Here is a 21,204-nt window from a genome sequence, read left to right as displayed (position 1 = left end):
TATGCAAATGCAGCTGACTTAGGTTTATCTAGAGCAAGCGCCATCTCTCAGTTCTGTGGCCCAGCAGAGAAGGCTCTCAGAAACCGTCAGCAGAAGGGACATTACTTACTTGCCTCCCCCAACATCACAGGATCGTGGGCGTCCAGACAGAGACTGGATCTGGGAAGAGACAAAGAAAGCTGGGCTCATTTGGTGCACAGCCAAATCCAGATGTTTGCAAAGTGGAGTCACAGCCTCCTCATTAGAGCCTGTGACAGACAGAGTAGACCAGGGGCATCGTCACAGAGCAGCCATGGAGGTTTGGGGGAGTCTTAAATTTCTCAACTTTCCAGTCAAAAGACAAGTATAATATTAACACACTTTCTGGATTCCTTATTAATGTGTCTTCTAGCTAAATAGTCACTGCCTTCAAAAAGGCAAACGTTTTGCACATTCCAATTTTAAATTTTTTTTTCAGTTGACAAGAAAGGAAAAAAAAGGAAATTTAAAAAGCAAAACTGCGTAAGGAAGGAGGGAATGAATGTCAAGGAAAAAGGACGATCTAATTAGAATGTAGATTGGTGGGGGACAGGGACGAGACTGTGCAGCCACGGGGCCAAGGGAGACGAGCTCATGGCTCCAGGTACTTGGAGGGAGTGGACACCTGCACACCTGTTTTCTGTCTTCTACAAAAACCACTTTCACGGCCAAGGGGACAGAGAGCTGTTTATATATGTGGATTTAGGCTCCTAAAGATAAAACATCAACTACTTATTTTGCTTTTACAAACAAAAAACCAAAACCAAACAAACAAAAAAACAAACAAAAAAAAAAACCCACCACCACCACCACCAACAAAACCCCACCTTTTAAGACCACTCTAATGCTAGCAGAAACTCTGGCAGATTCCAGGGAGGAAAAGGAGCAGCACCAATGGGGCCCTGACAGACAGGACAGTTAGGCACTCTGAGCATCACTAGGGGCTGGAAGGAGGGGCTGGCTCTACAGAGAGTGGCCCAGCTAAGCTGGGGGCCTCCCTCTCCTCAGGGCGAGGTCCACATGGTGAGGTGGAGGTCAGCAGTGGCCTTTAGCTCTGCTACCACTCGAAGCTCAGAGAAATCACAGCAAACAGGTGGCATGTCACCTGCTGCCATCAGCTGGGGCCAAAGGCTGCAGTGTTGGAAAGGATCATCTGTCACGACAGCAGTCCTCAGCAGAGCAGGCGAGCGGCGCCCAAGCAGAGACGACTGCCCTTTTGTGCCAGGCCCCAAGCTTCTGACTGTGTGAAGTACAGCAGCCTAACGGTTTTCTTTTGAGAGTAAATTCACAGGAAAGCAGGGAAGCCACACGATCGCTATGCTAATTCACCAAGTGATCATGATGTCGTTTGGAGTAGCATCCCCTGCTATGTCTTTCCAGTCTCAGGGTCCAGCCAAGTCCTCTCTTCCCTTTTCCCTAGTTCTGGCTTCCGCCTCTGCAGGGCAGGCAGCCAGGACGATGCCTGCAGCCAGGACGGCTCACCCACCTCCTTGGTCTCCCACAGCTGCTTAGGCAGTGGCTTCGGAACATTTAACAGATTCTCTTCTTTCAATGGCCCAGGAAAAGATGCTACTGAAAGGGAAAAGAAACAGACTCATTGAACTAAGATTAGAAGGCAGCCACCCACTTTTGGTCAAATAAATCAGCATAGTTAAAAAGAGCTGGGGTAGGTAGGAAGGGGGTAGCAAACCTTTATCCCAGCACTCAGAAGGCAGAGGCAGATGGATCTCTATAAATTTAAAGCCAGTATACTCTACAGGACAGCTAGGGCTATACAGAAAGACACTGTCTCAAAAGAAAAGAAAGAAGCTGGGTGGTGGTGACACACGTCTCTAGACCCAGCACTCAGAGGTAGAGGCAGGCAGATCTCTGAGTTCGAGGCCAGCCTGGTCTACAGAGTGAGTTCCAGGACAGCCAGGATTACACAGAGCCAGGATTGTCACAAAGAAACAAACAAAATAAATAAAAAGAAAAGGAAACAATTTTTAAAATGTTTCTGAGCATTTAGCATGTCTGCCCTGGAACCTGCTATGTAACCCAGGCTGACCTTGGACTTGCAGCCATCCTCCAGCCCCTGTCTCCCAAGTGGTGAGATTACAGGCATGTGCCACCCTGCCTAGTGAACAGGGTTTCTTTAGCAAATATTTATTTTTTTATATATTCTGTTTCTTCTTTAGTTACTGCATTGTTTTGTGTGTACGGATTTTTTACCTACATGTGTCTGTGTACTGTGTGAATGGCAGTGGCCATGGAGGGCAGAAGAGGGCATTAGATCTCCTGGAACTACAGACAGTTGTGAACCACCAAGGGGTGCTAGGACACGAACCCAGGGCCTCTGGCAGTTCTCTCCAGCCCCTTTATCAAATCTTTATTGACGGTCTCCTGAAGGTGCTTTGTGTGTCATTGTAGGAGTTAAAGCAACAATTAAGAAACAGATTCAAATGTGAAGGAATCTATAGACTACCAGGGACGAAGGCAACACACCCGTGACAGTCACTAAAGCTGAAAGAAGCCCAGGAGAATAATACATCCTTGCTTCAGAGCAGAGAAGAACATTGAGGCTTTGGAGCCGGATGCTCTGTGCTCCCTTGAGAGACACAGTCAAGGGAGCACAAGCAAGAGAGTGTGGAGTAAGTAAAGAAGTCTAGAGAAGACGTGGTGGCTACCACCGGCCAGAGTACTCTTTTTCCTTGGACTATGGGCTAGGTAAAGGATAACGATGGGAAACAAAGGGTAGAAGTCTGAGACCAGGCCAAGGCCCTGCAGGCATGGGAAAACAGATAAGGAAAAATACACACACTAACGATATGAAGAAGGTAACAACAAATGAAGAGGTGTGTTGGGGAGCCGGCTTGGTGGAGAGAGCACTTGCCTTGTAAGTGAGAACCAGAGTCTGGATTCCCAGAACCCATGCAAAAGCCAGGGAGACATGGCAGCTGCCTGTAATCCCAGAGCACCAGGGGCAGAGAAGGGGGCTCCCTGCTCCGGAAACGAGCTGACTAGCTAGATTAGTCCAAGTCAGGAAGTGCTGGATCAACAGGTCTCCTACTTGATATATAAAGTGGAGAGTAATCAAGGAAGACACCCAGCTCTGGGCTTCCAAGTGAATGCACATGTATGTGCAAGTGCTAAGACGTCCACATACATAAACATGATGCACACATGCACACACAGTGTATGACAATCACAGTGGCAGTGAAGCGACTTGGTAAAGGGCTGGGACTGGGACTAAAGAAGAACTGATAACCCACTGGCACATTTGGCTGAGCAGCTGATAGGGGTTCTAATGTTTCAGAACAACCCGGCTCTGCTTGAAGGGACTGTCCTTGGCTGTCTGTGTGAACATGATCAGTCATACCAATGAAAGAGAGAAGGCCAGCCAAGACACAAACCAAGTGGAGGCTCTTTGTTCCCAGACACAGACCAAAGGTCAAAGGCGAGCTCTGAAGAACTATGTGATCTAATGTCAGCAAGATTGTTCAAGAGCAGACCCTGGAGACTGCTCGGAAGGGTTCTAGACTGAAGGATTCTAGGGACTGCGTGGCTCCACTGTGCCTGTCCTGCTTTGGCCTGCACGAGATGAGTAACAGAACCCAGGAAGTCACTTAAAAATGAGATCAAAGCTAGGCGTGTTGGTACAAGTCTGTAACCCCAGCATGTAGGAAGCAGAAGCAGGAAGATCAGGGGTTCGGTGCCAGTCTAAGCTACATGATACCAAATCTCAAAGAACAGACAACAAAACATGGGCCAAAATTTCAGAATGAACTCTGAGAAAAGGTTTAAAATAAATCCCCTAAGTTTCTTTTTTCCTTCCTTCTTTCTTTCTTTTCTTTTCTTTTTTCTTTTTTTGGTAAGTTAATAAAACTTAGGAAATAATTACAGCTGTGGCCTCCAGAATTCATTCTCAGTGGCAGGCCCGGCACGATGCAGGGTTCATCATGGCTGACCTCCCAGCACCAGGGCAGCAAATGCCACTTCTGCTGAGACGACGGAACTTGATCTGTGTGCCTCGGGTCGCTCAGTTCTGAGATTCAAACCACTCACTCTTTCTCTCCTTTTTTTTTTTCCTTTTTCCTTGTTTCCCTTTATGTATTGCTAAGGATAGGCCTGAAAAGTCCTACATGACCTCACCGAGTCACGCAGAGGGATTAGTCTCTTGTGAAGAGTATATTCTGTTCTTGTTGGCTCTTTTTCTTATCACGAATATAAATGCTTCAGAGAGGTAAGCCCCATGAGGCTCTAAGACTTTTCTACTTTTGGGTGATCCTGAATAAATAGTGTCTGGGACATGTAGACCCACAGGGGCTCTCCACAACTGGGGACAGGAGCAGCAGGCTTTGTGAGACTTTGTGGTTCTAGGCAAATAGAGAACAAGGACAGCAATGTGCTCGGAAGGTTCTACGGGAGGCTAAGCAAGCAGCCTCATGACCTAAGGCCTAAAGAGATGGTCACAGGACTGGGACTGGGCCAGGCTGCAGGGCCTCAACAGGTTGTTTCCCTGAGGAATTCATTGTAGTTTGTTTCCATGTACAAGGCTTGTTGGGAATTCTTCAAAGAAATAGCTGGGGATGGTGGTGAAGCCGTTTCTTCACTTCTGTCCTGAATGATCGGATGAAGCAGTTGCAAGTCCCCTCCCCCTCCTTTTTTTTTTTGTTTGTTTGTTTGCTTAATGAGACAGAGTTTGCCCTCTGGAACTTGCTCTATAGAATACACTGACCTTGAACTCATGGAGATCTGCCTGCCTCTGCCTCCTGAGGGCCAGTTTCAAGTTTTTATGATTTTATTTAACACCTAAAATGGTTTGCTCAGAAAAGGAGCGTGCAGGGTGACGTCAGAGGGCTCTGCCTCATGCAAGTGATCCTTGCTCATCCTGTTCTCCACAAGCCTGGCCTCTGTGACATACAGACAAATTTAGCCATCCAGCTAATTCAGAATATAAAAATAATTATATTTCAGTTCATAAAGGTCCAATGGCGCCAGTATTAACTGGCTAAATGAACTGCTTTGGAGCCCCGTTTGCTGAGGCTTTCAGGTTCATCTCAGCAGATCTCCAGCATGATTCTAATTGGCTTTATGAGGTCAGTGTCTTCTGCAAAATGCATAACTCTGTCTTATAATAAACTTGTATCTTTTTCTTTTTTGGGGGGACAGGATCTCATGTAGCCCAGGCTAGTCTCAAGCTCTATGTGTAGCTAAGACTCTCCCGGAACTTCTGGTCCTCCTGCCTTCAGGGCCCAGGCGGAGGACTGCAGGAGTGCACAAGCCTGGTGTGTCTGGTGCTGGAGGCCGAACTCTGAGCTGCATGCATGCGTGCCGAGCAGTCCACAGCCTGAGCGCAAACTTGCACGTGTCCTGCACTGTCATTTAAATCTGTCAGTAGCTCAGAGTGACTTTTCTAAGGGGGCTGAGACAGTGTGGAAAGCAGGCCGTGGAGCAACTGCTTAAGTCTGCGATTAATTCACATTTTCATGTGGTTACAACTCTTCCTTCCTTGCCCAAGCTTGTGACTGCGGTACCGAGGGGACTCGGGTAACAAGGAACCATTGTAATCTGGTCACACATTTCCTCTCTCAGGGCTTTGATCATGTCTTGCTAATTTCCTTAGAGCATCTCAGATAAGTACTCTAAGCAACAGTTGTCAGACTTTACATGAATATGACTGTCAACCCCAACACCTGCTCATACCTTCCCCATGGCCGTCATTTTCACCATCACAGAGACCTGGTAGAAAGAGGAAAAAAAAACTTTTATATGTGATATTATCATTTATCGTGCATTAGAATAACTTTTTGACATGAAATCTAATTTTTGAAGATTCTAAAGCAGTTCTAACAAAGCTCATTTGAGTGCTTTGTCATTCATACTAAAACAGATGCAGTTACTCAGAGCCGAGAGTCGGTGCCCAAGAGCTCTTCCGGTCTTAGGTTCTTCCTGACTCTGCCTCGAGAGAACAGTGGCTGGCAGTCTGAGAAATACCTGAAGACAGTCTGGCTTCAAAATACAAAGCAAAAAAGTTTGTTCTGCCACACTTCCAAATATGTCATCCTACAGGAGGGCAGGAACTTGGACACTGACTATGGGTTGTAGTTCCGTGCTGGACACTGGGACATATTCTGGACTCTTAAACAAGTTGCTTTAAAAAAACAAAAACCACATCTAGAGACTAAGTGAAGGTAAGGGTAAATGTGGTAGCTGTTCACAAAGCTTTTAAACACTAGTCTGGAGTCAGTTGTGGCCGAAGGAAGAAGAGAGGACCATGTGCAGTCCCTTCCGCAGTCTGGCTGGAACTAGAGTTGCCCCACATGGCCTAGCTAACCCTCCTCCCTCAGAGCAATTTTACACCAAGTGAGTTCTCAGCATAGACTCAGGATAAAGTTTGAAGTCTAAGCCCTTAAACACAGCTCAGCTTAGGTGAGTTTCTAGATGCAATGGTTAAATTATAATCCACTCATTCTATAATAGTAACACTTAATAATCATCATTCACCCAACAGATACTTGCTCAGTTTTTGCAGTGCATTAGAGGATTGGGGCAGGTGGTGCAGGGCAGGCAGGAAGAGGCGGAGCTACATCATCTTAGGGGCAGATGAACACTAAGAGTTCCCAAGAGCGCCAAGGGCTTACTAATTGATCAGACTCACAAAAAGGAGACTTTCTCCCAGAAAACAGAATCTAAGTTAGTGACTGAAAACTGTTTTAGTCCATCTTCAAGACCACTAAGGAGTAATTTCTTTTTCTTTTCTTTTCTTTTTTTTTTCTTTCTTTTTTTTTTTTGAGACAGGATTTCTCTGTGTAACAGCCCTAGCTGTCCTGGAACTCTCTCTGTAGACCAGGCTAGTCTAGCCTCGAACTCACAGAGATCTGCCTGCTACTGCTGGGTCACAAGGGTAAATGTATTAAGACAAGGAGTCTTGAACCTGATCTTTAAGGATGTTGATGCAGAAAGTATGTGAACTGCATGTTTCTCAACAGCAGAGTGCTTGCCTAGCATGCTGAGGCCAGCACCACACACAAACAACGGAAAAGGTGACAAAAAGCAAGGAAGCAAAGCGAACTGGACAAAGTGCAGAGCTGGACAGGAGAACGCAGTGCGGAGGGACAGAGGCAACACCCCAGAGTCAGCAGTGACCGCAGGGGGGGACAAGAGTGGCTCATTCACATTGTAGTTTTTTGAGAAAGGACAGGGAACGTGACTGTTATGACCACCAAAATGTAATTATCCTATTCAAAATGATAAATTGCATTTTATGAAATGGCCTATTATGGTACATTGAGAAATCTCTTCATCAAGACACTCGTTTAGTTACTAAGGTTAACCAGTCCCTACAACACAAAGAGCTAACTGAGGGTACCACGTGAACTTCAGAGGTGAGCAGATTCCCTGTGTGGCACCCTGCTCGTGCAGTGCAGGAGGCAGGCTTCTTCCCTAGGTAGGCAGTGAGAACAGGGAGGGAGAGGATAACACTTGCTGCGTGCCAGGCACCTCACACATGATCTCATCTAATCCTTGGAGCAACTGTATGAGACATGATCTATCGCCATGGCCAAGATCACACTGCCGATTCTGGGACTAGAACTCTGGGCTTGTCACCTTCAGAGCCAGTGTGCTGTGCCTGGAGGGAGTCGGGTGAATGGAAGTAAGGCTAAAGGGCTGCCTCGGTGGAACTAGCAAGAGTAGGAAGGATTAAGGAAAAGGGGAGGGGAAGAGGAAGACACATACAACAGGGGCAGGGGATGGTGAGGTCTGGGAGGACGGGAGACACGGGGGGCTGGAATTGGGATGAAGCGGAGAACAGAGGCCTGGGTTAATAATAAGCTGGAGAGACTGTTCTTCGTGGCAGAACACGAGAAGCTTTTGGACAGCCTCATGGCCGGGCACCAGGCTGGAAAGCCTGCAGACTGAACACTGAGTCGTGAAGCTGGGTACGTGGCAGGCAGTGAAGACTGAAAACACAAGGGCCACTGCAGGGAGAGCAAGGGCAGAGCTGGTCTATCGTGTGGGTGAAGGGCCAGGGAATAAGAACAATTTAATATCACTCTCAGGTGTTCCACTGAAGACCAGAGGACGGGGCAGCTGTGATTGACAATTTATTTAAAATTAACATATAACAAAATAGCCCAATGTAGATTTCTATTGCTACTACTACTATTACCACGGCACACAGTTACACACATACGTGTAAACACAACATACCAAAGGGCATGACTTTAACACAAGGGTTAAAGACAAAAAGCAGGGAACTGTGACTAGGTATCTAGAAAAAGAGTCCCACAGGCGACAGTGCGGCAATGACCGAGGTCACTTCTGTGCTGTAGGAAACCCACAGCCTAGGCGCCTCAGAGGGTTGACCTAACAAAGAGCAGCTGAGCCCAGGTTCCTTTTATGTGCTCTCATGTCTGGCAAGCCTACACAATGCCTCACAGTCTTCATGTGCAGTAGAAATACAAGGTGTAGACACTGTGAATCCTCTGAGAAGTTTCTAGAATTTCAGCCTCCCTGCCATCCTGATGACACTCAGAGATGGTGGCTTGTAGCCACAGTCTGCGCTTTGCCCTTAGCTCCTAGCCTGCTCCCTGAAGAGCAAGGGCCACTCTAGCTCCTTCTACATGCTATGATGAAGGAGGACAATTTGGAGATAAAGCCAGGACAGGGCAAGTGTCACAGAGAGTCACTGTGCTGCTCCATCCACAACGTCTACACGGAACAGTAATGACACTCACTGCACGTTACCAGGGAAATGGGTAATTAGACAAGAAGAGGGAAATGATGAAATCCTGTTTGGCTATAAGAAAGTTTGTTTCTGTCATTCACAACTTCATAACATTTATGTCGAGCTGTCATGTAACTCAACAACCATTATATATCAGGCTAACAGCTTTGCTTCCTGGGAATATAATCTGAGCTAGCAAATGGGTCATACTCTTCATGTAGCTAAACTGTGAGCAGGCACTCCCTCATCATCGGCTCCCAACCACGACGACAGTGACGACGACGGACTTCCATCACTATGCTTAGCAGAGGTTCCCAAGAAAGGGTCGCTGTTACTGTTCCAACTACAGAATCTACTTCTGGACATTGGTTATATTTTCCCATCACTTTTAAAATCCTTACTTTATTTGGTGGGTCCTATAAAAAGAAATACTTTTTTTTTTTTGTGAAGCTAGTTGGTATTTTTAAAATCCAAAAGAAAAGAAAATGAAAAACTTTAATGAATTACATGGGGAAAATACATAAAACCATTTAAAATAGCTCCCACCAACAAATATAATTCTCTAGAAATAATTCTCATCCTTGGAGACTTGAATAATATTTTAAACACACTGGCTTTCCCATGTAAACACATCCATATTTGGATGTCTTTCTGAGGCCTGTGGTACTGCAGAGGCAGGCACACAGTGCAGACAGCCATGCTGGGGGTTGGCTCACCTTCTGCAGTTGGCAGACACTGGGGCCCCATGATTTCTAACACTCAGTTGAAAAGGAGAGACCACCAAAGTTCCTGAGGCAACTCAGGAGCCCTGCCCAGGACCTGCTCCTTCCTCTCCCTTTTTTCTTGTTTCTCAGGGATCAGTGTCTGATCACCCACCCCCATCGTGAGCGCACCTGCTGGCAGTCCCTCTTCTCTTAGAGACCTTAGGAAAGCAAGCATTCAGCTCGATTTCCTTAGTTACTTTCTTTCTCTTTACATGGAAGCTCAAATGCTCCTTAAATTAGCAATGGTTCCCCTGTCCTCTCTAGGCCTTCAGTCCCTCTAGATCAGGGTAAATTCAGAGGGTAACGCCAAGGCAGGAACACAGGGCTTCAGGGAAGATGACACTAGGCTAGCTGGCACCCAGTCAGGGTGACAGACACCTTGCTGTGTGTACAGGCACCCCACTGGTTAGTCTCTGCTTTTTAAGGTTTTGTTTATACACATCCATCTCTACCTATCATTAAGCTACTGTCCTCTAGCTTCCCCCACACCCTCTTCTCTAAGCACTGTTCAGTGACCCACATCCAATTCCAACTTCCTGGCCAACTTCCCTCTCATATTCCCATGTATGGAAATACAGCAGATGTCCCCGGCCACTTCCAAAGCTCTCAGGCTTTACGAAGAGTCATTTCAGCAAATGAATTGCACCAAGGGAGCAAATATAGTAACAATTACTATCAAATCCTATCCCTATTATATGCAAGGAAGTGAGACCATGAATGGCTCTCCTCGGACGGAATAGACATTTTAGGCTTTAAATAAACCCAAACTGCAAAGAAAACCGGAAAAGCCAGTATCTAGGCCAGTGCTTGCACTCAAAGTCAATCTGTATATGGAGCAGACGATTCAAGCCTGTGTTCTTTCTAGATTAGAAGGCCCAGAAAGACATGCTTGGGAAGTATCCGAATGAAGCATCCCCACTTCGGGTTAGATGTGTGCACCTGGTCAGATCAGTTTTAGGGAGTGCTCAGTACAGTGAGATTTCTTCATTCTTCTCCAGTAGTAAATGTGCCTCTGTACCGAACACTGTATCGGGTGTTGGTTAGGACGGGACTTTTAAGACAGTGCCTTCAGGAACTTTATCCTAAGCAGGGGGAGAGGAGCAGTCTACACGAAGAAGAAGGTAGTCAGACCACAGAAGCTGCACATAGGAGGGCACGGGTAGCTCGGGACCAGCAGAGGGAGGAAGGGCAGACACAGCCGAGGCTTTCACACGGAGGAGGTGGTGCTGGGTAGGAGAGGAAGACACGGGGATGGGAGGAGACAGCAGGAGAACCCCAGCAAGTTCACATATGAGGAGCAGGCTGGGGAAAAGGAGGTACGCTCATGTAAGTCCAGCAAAAAGGCCGTGAATGGAAGTGCACTGATGGTTTCTGAGAGCGAGCATGAGAGCAGACAGGGGTAACAGTGGAAGCAGAGGCACAAAGTAGCATGAGTCTGCCCGTCCCGGCTCCTGGACTTTCTCTTTCAGACTTCCTCTGGCCCAGAGGGAGAAAACCAGGGTTCTGAGCAGAAATGGAGACCAAGGAGCAAATGACGACACTCAGCTTCCACTCTGGTCCCCTCCCTCGCCTGTTCCCTGGGACAAGCCTTCCTGTGGAAAGGTCTCCTTGGCTCTACTTCGCTCTGGTCGTGATTACTCTTCCCACGGGGACTATCTGTGCCAGTTCTGCTGGAGGGTTTGCCTCCATCCCGAGGTTCAACCCTACAGGATCCATGGATCCTCAAAGTGAAGCCACTTCCTCCAACCTGGTCCTATCAGTGACAAAAGAAGGCCTTGGAAAACCCAACAAAACCACTACAAGGGTATAAAAGTTAGGACAAAGACCAGCAAGGATGCTGCAGCAGAAGCCTGTGTAGAGGATGATGGGTGTCTACAAAGGGGGCTCCTGCCACAGGGAAGAAGAAGCTCCAGAGCCAAGAGATGCCAACAGGGAAGCAGGCGCCATGGGCAAAGCGAAGAAGGGATGCAGTCTAACTGTCATGTGAACACACACTTCCCCTGCTGGGAGCTTTTCTCTGAAGACACCAGACTGGAGAAGAGCATGCACCACGGACGCCTTTCTCTCTCTGTTTCTACAGTGCAGGAGAAAGCACAGATGCCAGTAGCAGGGGCCTATGTGTCTTACCCATGTATGGGGCAGGCCAGGGTGACTGGCCACCTCCTCCATAGGGGTCCTGGGGCTTGGTGCTCAGAGCACTCGTATGAAGAGCAGAATCAGAATTGGTCCTGAGGAGGGGAGGAGAGAGTCTGGCTGAAAATCCATTTTTTTCCTCAGTGAAATGCAGCTGTTTTAGATTTTTTCTGAATATTACCAACAGGAGAGAAGATGAGAACAACCGACTTTACAAACATCCACACAATGAAGGCTGGGACCTACCTGCAGTCCTTCACACCACGAAGACACTAGAGGACCACCATATGTTCAAAGAGAGTTCAATCTGGGCTCGGATGGCCTTACACTATGAGGCTAATGGCACAGGGACTATTTCAGCAAGGTTGGCCTCAGCTTCACAGCTTCCCTAAGGCCATCCTTTTCCCTCTGCATCTCAGAAGAGGGTCCGGGGCCGTCTGACCCAGGGTTGCACTAGGCTTCTTGAGAATTCCTGAGCCCATGTGGAAAAGCACCCGAAACAGTGGTTCTTAAGCCCTTTCCGGGAGAATACAAGGTCAGAACACCGCTACCATCCCCTCTTCATTCTCCCCTCCGAGGGCACAGCAGGGCTCCCCAGCAGTTGTGCACACAGCACAGCACAACAGACTCAGCACAGGCACTGACTATGGCTGCAGGAGGTACAATAATGCAACCAGTCTGCACATTCTGTGTGTTTTAGGAAGGCTACTGTGTGTCTTTTTAAGAAGGTATTATTTCTGTTGGCATGTAGTAAGTTTATTGTTGCTATGCTGAAATGCACCAATGGGTACATTTCATATCTCAGCTAGATTTCTATCGGCGGCAGCTGAGTATCGATGGGTACGCTCACATAGAGAAATATTCTTTCAGTGTGTGCGTGCGTGTTGTTTCCAGTGTAAAATAGGCCTAGGCAAATGTGTGGGAACTGTTGATCAACAGCAAGTATTTGAAACACTCTCAGATAGTTCTAGTGTATGCACGACTTCAGCTCCAAAAGACGACAACTATTTATTTATCCCATCCAAAGGTCAAACTGTCTGTCATACAGGGGGCACATGAGCAACTTCAAGTTAGCCTAAAATGCTTCTTCACGCTCTGCTCCAGGCAACAGCTTCATGTGACTGGAGCCACGTGGTTTCAGGGGAGGGAAGAGGCGACAGGGAAGGACTCTTGGGATGCTGCGCGGGAACAGTGTGTGCCCTGAGGGCTCCTGGCTCCAGCAGAGTCACAGAAACCCAGAAAACATCAGTCAAACAGAGGGAGGATGGGGAAATGGGACTGTCGACTGCCATTAAACTATGGAGTGGAAATTATCGTTACTGTTGTTAATCCCACTGCAGTTATGAGCTTTAAGCCTCTCTGTGGCCTTCAACTAGTAGGGCATTCACAGCTGGTGGGATATCTACAGCTGGAGGGGCATTCACAGCTTGTGGGGCATCCACAGCTGGAAGGGAATTCACAGCTGGTGGGGCATTGACAGCTGGAGGGGCATCCACAGCTGGTGGGGCATCCACAGCTGGTGGGGCATTGACAGCTGGAGGGGCATCCACAGCTGGTGAGGCATTCACAGCTGATCATAGGATGACACAGGAAGCAGGGAGAGAAGCAATGAGACTGGCAGAATGCCGACCAAGACAGAAACACTTCGAGTGGGCACAGGCTGTTTACCACTTTATCTCTCCTGCATATACTGAAAACTTCACAGCACTGAGAGTTTTCATTTTCACATTATTATTTTAGATTCGGCTCCATAACTCATAGTTTTTAACTGGTTGTCTCCTGCCTCTCAGCTTCCAGAGTATTGGAATTACAGCCTGAGCCACCATGTCCAATTCAAGCTTTTGGTTGTTTTTCAAATTCCAGTCCCCTCTGCATATTAGCTATATGTTTCTGGGGGAAGTCATTTATCCTCTTAGAGCAGAAAAGGAGAGTCATTCTTGCTGCATCAGGGTTGAAAAGTGACTTAAGTATGGCCTAAAGTAACCTGGAGAATAGTTGACATTTATTGTACTGTGCCTCCAAGGGGAATCCTATTTAATCCTTCCAGCCAATCCCCTCCTGGGAACATTACTACCTCCACGTTCATATGTGCAGACAGACAGAAGGTACGCTGTCCGGGATCACGTGGTCAGAGGCAAACCTTGGCGGTCCCCTCCAGACTTCATGTTCTTACTGCACCATCTCCTACACACTCAACAGTATTCTGTTTTATTTTTTACCACTTCATATAAACACAACTGCTACAAACAAACTGGGCAGCAAGATAACACATAGAGCTACCTAGCCAAACCCTTGAAAATGTACTTCTACTATGAAACAGCCCACATACCTGTTAAGTGCAGACGTCAGCCTGAATCCAGGATGCTTTTCTTCTTTCCAAGGAGGCTGCTGCCTTTAGAAACCAGAACGACATTAAAAAGGGAAGAAGGTTAAGCTATGGGATCAAAGAGTGTTTGGAAACCGGCTCTTCTAACCTCGCCATCTGGGCCCTGGGTTATCTAAAACGCGCAGGCCTTGCTCTGCTCAGCACTGGAGAGGAGGCCGGACTGAGTGGCCTGAGTGGTAGTTCTGTCTTCCAAGACAACTACCACGAATCCACAGCACGGCATCAGCCAGCTGGGCACACTTGGACGCTGGGTGGAACTAGTCAAAGGAAGAATGACCCTCCCTCTCTCAGGGACAGTAGGTCTTATTCCAGTACGCCAAGTTTCCCCTCATCGTGCACCTTGAGTGTGCGTGCAGGGCTGCTTTGGCCATCCTGGATATGATTATTTGCTCTCTCATGGAAGGCCACGAGTGCAACATACTTGCTAGCCATCCTATGAAGACAGTCACCTGACCAAGCCCAGGGCTCTGAGGAGCAAAAGACACCCAGGGATGCGGGGCTGAAGCGCATCCGTCTGGAGATCTACCCTTTCTCACGTAAAGTACAATGCTGTACCTTACACACGTGGATCTCAGGACTCCTGAGGAGGCTGAGACCTGCTTGAGGTGGGGCCAGTGCTGCTCCATCTTGACCTTTCTCAGATCCAGACTACGTTATTCATGATAAGGGCTCAGTCAGTATTTGCCCAAAGAATTGATGAGGGAAAGATTTAGAGTTGACATTTAGAGAATTCTCGCTCTCTCTCTTTTTTTTAAATGTCTTCTCTTTTTTTTTAAAAAAAAAAAAAAGATTTCTTCCTTCCTTCTTTCCTTCCTTCCTTCCTTCCTTCCTTCCTTCCTTCCTTCCTTCCTTCCTTCCTTCCTTCCTTTTTCTGGTTTTTTGAGACAAGGTTTCTCAGTAGCTATGGAGCCTGTCCTAGAACTCAATTTGTAAACCAGGATGACCTCGAACTCACAGAAATGCTGCTTGCCTCTGCCTCCCGAGTGCTGGGGTTAATGGCGTGTGCCACCACCACCCAGCATCTTGTTTTCTGGGACAGAGTCTCACTCTGTAGCTGAGGCTGACCTTGAATTTACAGCAATCCTCCTGCTTCAGCTACCCAAGTTCTGGGATTACAGCTATGGGCCATCACTCCTGGTGATACATACATTTTAGGAATCTCTTAAGTCTGATGTGGAGGTGTGAACTAATGCCTCACACACAACAGAGGCAGTCAGTCCTCTTTCTGTGACTGTCTAATGGGTCACCATTACACCAGATACAAAACATATTCACAGACGCTAGACCAAATACATTTTCAATTTAGGAGTCTTTCATCCCCTTCAGTAACTAAGAAACGCCAGAGAAGGAATTTATTTTTTCATGTATATCATAAGACTACCAAGTCAGACATTTTGTTGGTAAATGTTTTCCTAGTGTATTTCTATTTGAATCTAGATTTGCTTAAGTAATTTTTATTCTATATTTTCTTACAAGCTCAGAATTATATATGGAAAGGCTGAGATTGTTTGATGTGTTGTCATCTGAGATAGGGACTCATTTCATCACCTGGGCTCCCTGGAGTTCACTATGTCACTTAGACTAGCCTCAAACTTGTGATTCTGCAGACACCTAAGTGCTGGGATTCCAGGCATGTACCACCATGCCCAGCTCAAGACTTAAACTTTAGAAGATAAAACAAAATGGGATGTTAAAATTTCTAGCTAGGCCAGGCACTTGGGGCACAAGCAGGAGTATTGCTGTGAATTCAAGGCTAGCCTGGTCTACATAGAGAGATGCTGTTGTCCCACCCTCCCCCCCTCCAAAAAATATCATGGTGGAACTTGTCTCTGATTCCATCATTGGAAGGCAGAGGCAGGAGGATCAGGAGTTCAAGGCCCTCCTTGACTATATCACAAGTTTGAGGCTAGCTTGAACTATAAGACACCCTGACTCAAATAAAAAAAAAAGCCAGAAACTTAAATAGTATATAAATAAGTCTAAAACAACATTCAAGATGGTTAAACCACCTTAAAAAGAGGTTTCTCTCCTATCTGTTAAAATAGTCCTATAAAACAAAACAAAACACAACACTTCTGTTTAGCTCTCTTACCTTGGCCAGCTCTCATCCAGGGCCTGCGAAGGATAACTGGCTGCAAAAGTATTCCCATCAAAGTAGAGTTTTTAATAAAGGAAAACAAAATTTATGGGGAATTGAAGCAGAATTAAGAAACTGCAACTGGAGGTTCGGCCGCTGAGTTGCCCCCCCCCACTTAATGGGGTACGCCCCTCCACATTCTCACCAGTTCTGTGATCTGTTCTCTAACCGTGTCCTCACCGGGCTTGCGTGGGCTGTTTCTGTGTCGTGTAAGTGCATATGTGTTATGAGTGAACTGTGCAGATGTGTGTCTGCGGAGGTCAGAAGTCATCCTCAGAAGCCTTGGTTTGTTGTTGCTGTCGTTTCATCGTGTGTGTGTGTGTGTGTGTGTGTGTGTGTGTGTGTGTGTGAGACAGGGTCTCCCTATCGAGTGCTGCCTGTTCTGGAATTCTCTATGTAGACCAAGCTGGCTGTGCAGTGCTGCCTGTGCCTCCCAGAGCTGAGATAAAAGGCTTGCACCATCATGCCCTGCTCCCTGTTTGCTGAGATGGTGTCTCCTTGGTTTGTAGCTCACTGACTGGCCAGTCAGCCCCAGGGATCTGCCTGTCTCTGCCTGCCCAGCGCTCTGATTATAAGTGGGTGCCACCACGTCCTGCTTTTTCACATGGGTTCTGGGGCTCAAACTCGGGTTCTCAAGTTTGCATGGTTAAGTACTCTGCCCACTGAGCCTTCTCTCCCCACCCTGTCATGTGTGTGTGTGTGTGTCCTGCCCAATGTTTGTTTCCATTATTTGCATTACAAACACTGGTAAGGTCACCCTATGCAGGCCTCCCTTTCTCTGGATAGATGGACTCAGGCCCAGCTAGTTTTTGTTAAGGTTTCTCATTCTGCAGAGAGTAACCGGTTCTCGAAGAGGCCAGGGACACAAACAGGACCAAGGAGAGTACTTCCAGGTGGGAATGAGGCATCTGAGTCCAGAATGCCTGCCTATGCCAGAAGTCAACACCACAGGGATAGTCTTAATGATATCATATGGCTTCCTGGCCATACCCCTTGGGTTTCCAGTCACAGAAGTCAATATACTCCCTTTTTCCTCAGGAGCCTGTGGCAGGAACACCAAGTCTGAGATCAGAGTTAGCAACTTAGTGAGACCCGCTCTCAAACAAGTAAGAACAAGAAGTCATGGGGAGATAGCTTGGTGGGAGAGCCCTTGTCTGGCATGTATGAGCCCCTGGGCTCAATCCCCAGTGCTGGGGGGTGAACTTCCTTTTTGAGTTTGTTTTTGGGAGGCTTTGTTTGTTTGTTTTTGAGGCAAGCTCTTACTAAGTAGCCTAGGCTGGCCTGGAACATATCATGTAGCCCAGGCTAGCCTCAGAATCAAAGCAATCCTTCCATTTCAGCCTCATGAGTGCTGAGATTATATGTGTGTGTGTATGTATGCATGTATGTATATATACACATAGGTACATATAAAAAATTCTTTTCCAAATTAAGGCGAGTTCTTGCTATTTCTAAATCAAAAGAGAACTATATTGGACTTGAAGTGGATGTAAATTCCAGGTGTAAAAGCTGTTGTTTTCTAGGTTCTGTGTTGCTTATTGGGTCTAGCACATCTAAAGACCCATTCCAAAGACTCGGAAAGACAAATGGGGTATTTACTATACACACTGAGTATATCAGGGCCGTTAGTGTTGATTTGTGAATTGCACTCAGATATTTTAAATAATATTATTCTCCTACTTAAAAAAATCAAAGCGCTGGGTGTGGTAGCACATGCACTCTGGGAAGCAGAGGCAGTCTTGTGAGTTCAAGACTAGCCTGGTGAGGGCTGGGCGGTGGTGGCACACATCTTTAATCCCAGCACTCGGGAAAGCAAACAGATTTCTGTGAGGCCAGCCTGGTCTTCAAGAGCTAGTTCCATGACTGCCACGGCTGTTACACAGAGAAACCCTGTCTCAAAAAATCAAAAGGAAAGAAAGAAAAGACCAGCCTGGAGTTCATGGTATAGTAATTTTCAGGCCAGTCGGGGCTACATAGTGAGACCTTGTCAAAAAAAAAAAAAAAAAAGAAATAAACAATTAATTAATTTAAAAAGGGGGTTGGAGAAATGGCTAAAGAGCTAAGCACGGGCAGCTCACAACTACCTGTACTTCCAGATCCAAGGGCTCCAAAGTCTCCGGCCTCCTCAGGAATCTGTACTTATGCACCCCACACCCCCACGTAATTAAAACTACTAAAAAGAAATCCTTACAAACCATCGCTCACCACCGGCTCTTGCTGGAAGGTGTTCTAGCTGTAACGTCACAGCTAACTGTGTGACCCACAGTGTGGCTGCAGGGCCCTGGGCTTCTCTTGCCTCCACTACCACAAGTTTACTCTCCTGCCTCTGCCTTTGCTAGCGCCAGGTCCCTCTCCTGGCCTCTTGGTGATACAGCCTCCTCACAGACCTGGTTCACGTCTCACCACCATCACCAAAGCCACTTTTTGTCTCTTATGTCACTGATTGGATCAAATACACACCAATACTGCTTTTGATTCCAAATCTTTATTTCTTATATTTGAGGGAGAAATAGTATAGAATATATACAAGGTATACATTATGATACCAGAAATAGGAAAATGGAAGTAATAAGCACCTACTGTGTTCCAGGCTTGTGTTAAGCAAGTTCATGTTCCTCTGTAGTCCTTATATGTGTGTGCACGCGCGCGCGAGGGGGGGGGAGAGGGAGGGAGGGAGAGAGAAGGAAGGTTCTCTGTGTAGTCCTAGCTTTCCTGGAATTTGCTCTATAGATCAGGCTGACCTCAAACTCAGAGATCCATCCTCTGCCTCCCAAGTACTGGGATTAAAAGGCCAGCAGCTCCCCTATAATCTTAAAAGTCTTAGGAGGCAGATGACATGATTACCATTTTACAGCCAAAGAGTCAAAGGCTCAGTCCTAGACGAGCCGAGAGATCCATAATTCCACAGCTGGCGTGGCAGGCTGTGGGGTCAAACCTACCACTCACTGACTCCAAAGCTTCAGACTGCACCTCTCTACTGCCTCTTGGGAAGTGGTGAACTGGCACCATGGGCCCCAGAAAAGGGGAAACATGTACTTGGGGTGTTCTTGGAAGAAGATGGAGCCTAGAGTAAAGCAAAGCACCACCTGATTGGGCTCAGCAGGAAATGGGGGTCTTAACGGAGTGGAGCCCTGCCATGAGACAGGCTGGACATCTACAGTGAACACAACATATGGAGTATAGAAATGTGGCTATTAATGGGATCTTAATGATTTCCTTTGCCAAGAAAAGCACTATGACCGCTAGGTTTGTCCTCCAGAAACTTGTTTTCTTTGATTTCTCACTATCTTATTTCTTAATCTGACTCTGAGCCAACACAATGAGACAGAGACATATTCCAGAGACGCCTTTCTTCAACCTGCCTGGGCTCACTGTCTGTGAAGTTCAGGGTAGATCCCTGAAAGAGAGAAAACCTGAGTGTATCAGTGTCTAAGCTGGCAAAGCCTGTAAGGAGGAGACTGAATTCCACAGCATGTGTTCATCTGCCTCTCTCTCTTCTCAAAGACTTGATGAACCTCTGCTTACAGAAGTTCAGTTCATAAAGCAGATGTCTAGCCTGGTTTTCAAGTACATTGCCACCCTTAAAACCATTAAGTCCCAGTTGGGAGTGGTGGCCTTTAGTCTCAGCACTTGGGAGGCAGAGGCAAGCAGATCTCTGTGAGTTCAAGGCCAGCCTGGTCTACACAGTGAGTTCCAGGACAGCCAGGTATACATAGGGAGATCCTGTCTCAAAACAAATCAAGTCCCATCACAAAGCACTGCACACAGCGTGCGGAACGTAATAACACAGGACCTCAGTGCTGGGGCACAGTGAGCTTGCATTTTAAGCTGCCTAATAAGCACTTAGAACATGAAAATGTAGTAAACCCTGGCCCGTCTTCACGAAACTAGGCTGAGGTAAAAGAAGCTAGAAGATGGGACTCTCTCCTTTCCTTCTATCTCATCCCAGTCAGTAGACAATTAAAAATCCAAGACGCATGGCCCCTGTGGATGGATTGGGCTCAGTTTACCCCTGCTGACTGCAGGGACTCAGGGAGGGAGGTGCTGAGCGTGGACAGTGGAGAAGCCGGGCCCTCTGTCTAAGAGGGACACTATTTGGGTCCTTCCCGCTGTCTAGGCTGTATCTCTATTGCGGTTCTATTTTCCCATCCCCTGATTTCTGTTTCCTTTTCTTTCTCTGTCCTCCCTTCCTAAGACAAGGCCTCATTCAGACTGGCCCCGAGTTCACTGTATGGCCAGGCTGACCTTGAGCTGCGATCATCCTCCTACCTCGGCTTCCTGGCACTGGAACTGCATTTGTAACACGCCATGTTCAGCCCAAACATGCCCCAATAAAAAGAACACATCAGGTAGAAAAAATTTTAACTTATTAGTCCATATGTGTGTGTGCATGATGGAGGCGCCAATGCCAAGGCACATTGGTCAACTAAATGGAGTAAATTCTCTCTATCCATCTTTGCATGGGTTCTGGGGGCGGAACTCAGGTTGCTAAGTATGTATGTCAAGCCCCTTTAGCTGCTGAACCACCCCGCCAGCCCTCAAGTCAAATTTGAAAAGACATGTATGAGATCTTTCTAAGTCTCTGCACACCTGAGAGGGAAGCAGGCCGCAAGCGACACTATGAAGTTAGGACTGCTCTACCTTAGAACTCTAAGGACCAGTGTCTGTCTCTCTGCCTTCTGACAGGACTGTTAGGTGAGGGTTAGGTTAGGATTGCTCTACCTTAGAACTCTAAGGACCAGTGTCTGTCTCTCTGCCTTCTGACAGGACTGTTAGGTGAGGGTTAGGTTAGGATTGCTCTACCTTAGAACTCGAAGGACTGGTGTCTCTTTGCCTTCTGACAGGACTATTAGGGAAGGGTTAGGTTTTGGAGGTCACCAGGTTTTGAAAATCCATAAAGATAGACATTTATTAACTCCAGACTGTCTCAGAACCCTATATGTACCAAGAAACTCCAAGAGCAGGTGTGCGGTGGGGGTGGGGGTACAGTGTTTCTTAGACTTGACAGGCTATGACTCTGAAAGAACAATGTCCCATGTTCTAAAATTTCCATCCT

The 21,204-nt window shown here is 47.0% G+C and overlaps 1 protein-coding gene across 12 annotated transcripts in view; it reads right to left on the bottom strand.

The window, feature by feature from the left end:
- Crtc3 (CREB regulated transcription coactivator 3) overlaps positions 1 to 21,204 on the bottom strand; it is a 103,388-nt gene that overhangs the window by 17,898 nt on the left and 64,286 nt on the right. For 10 of the 12 annotated variants that reach the window (XR_007593906.1, XR_007593909.1, XR_007593910.1 and 7 more), the window contains exons 4-9: positions 16,104 to 16,165; positions 13,955 to 14,017; positions 11,620 to 11,720; positions 5,704 to 5,739; positions 1,505 to 1,590; positions 110 to 159 (exon numbers count right to left, since the gene is read on the bottom strand). Coding sequence is in view for 3 of the 12 variants with exons in the window: in XM_050153974.1 (XP_050009931.1) it covers positions 110 to 159; positions 1,505 to 1,590; positions 5,704 to 5,739; positions 11,620 to 11,720; positions 13,955 to 14,017; positions 16,104 to 16,165 (398 nt within the window). In the remaining 9 variants the exon portion in view is untranslated. The remainder of the gene's footprint in view (positions 1 to 109; positions 160 to 1,504; positions 1,591 to 5,703; positions 5,740 to 11,619; positions 11,721 to 13,954; positions 14,018 to 16,103; positions 16,166 to 21,204) is intronic. The other 2 variants (XM_050153976.1, XM_050153977.1) reach the window with 2 other exon arrangements.

Source organism: Alexandromys fortis, unplaced genomic scaffold, assembly GCF_014885135.2.
Source record: "Alexandromys fortis isolate MF-2015 unplaced genomic scaffold, M_Fortis_MF-2015_v1.1 scaffold_86, whole genome shotgun sequence".
In the NCBI taxonomy this organism is placed as follows: Eukaryota; Metazoa; Chordata; class Mammalia; order Rodentia; family Cricetidae; genus Alexandromys; species Alexandromys fortis.
The sequence above is the reverse complement of the archived record's forward strand: the minus strand, read 5'-3'. Positions and strand labels throughout refer to the sequence as shown.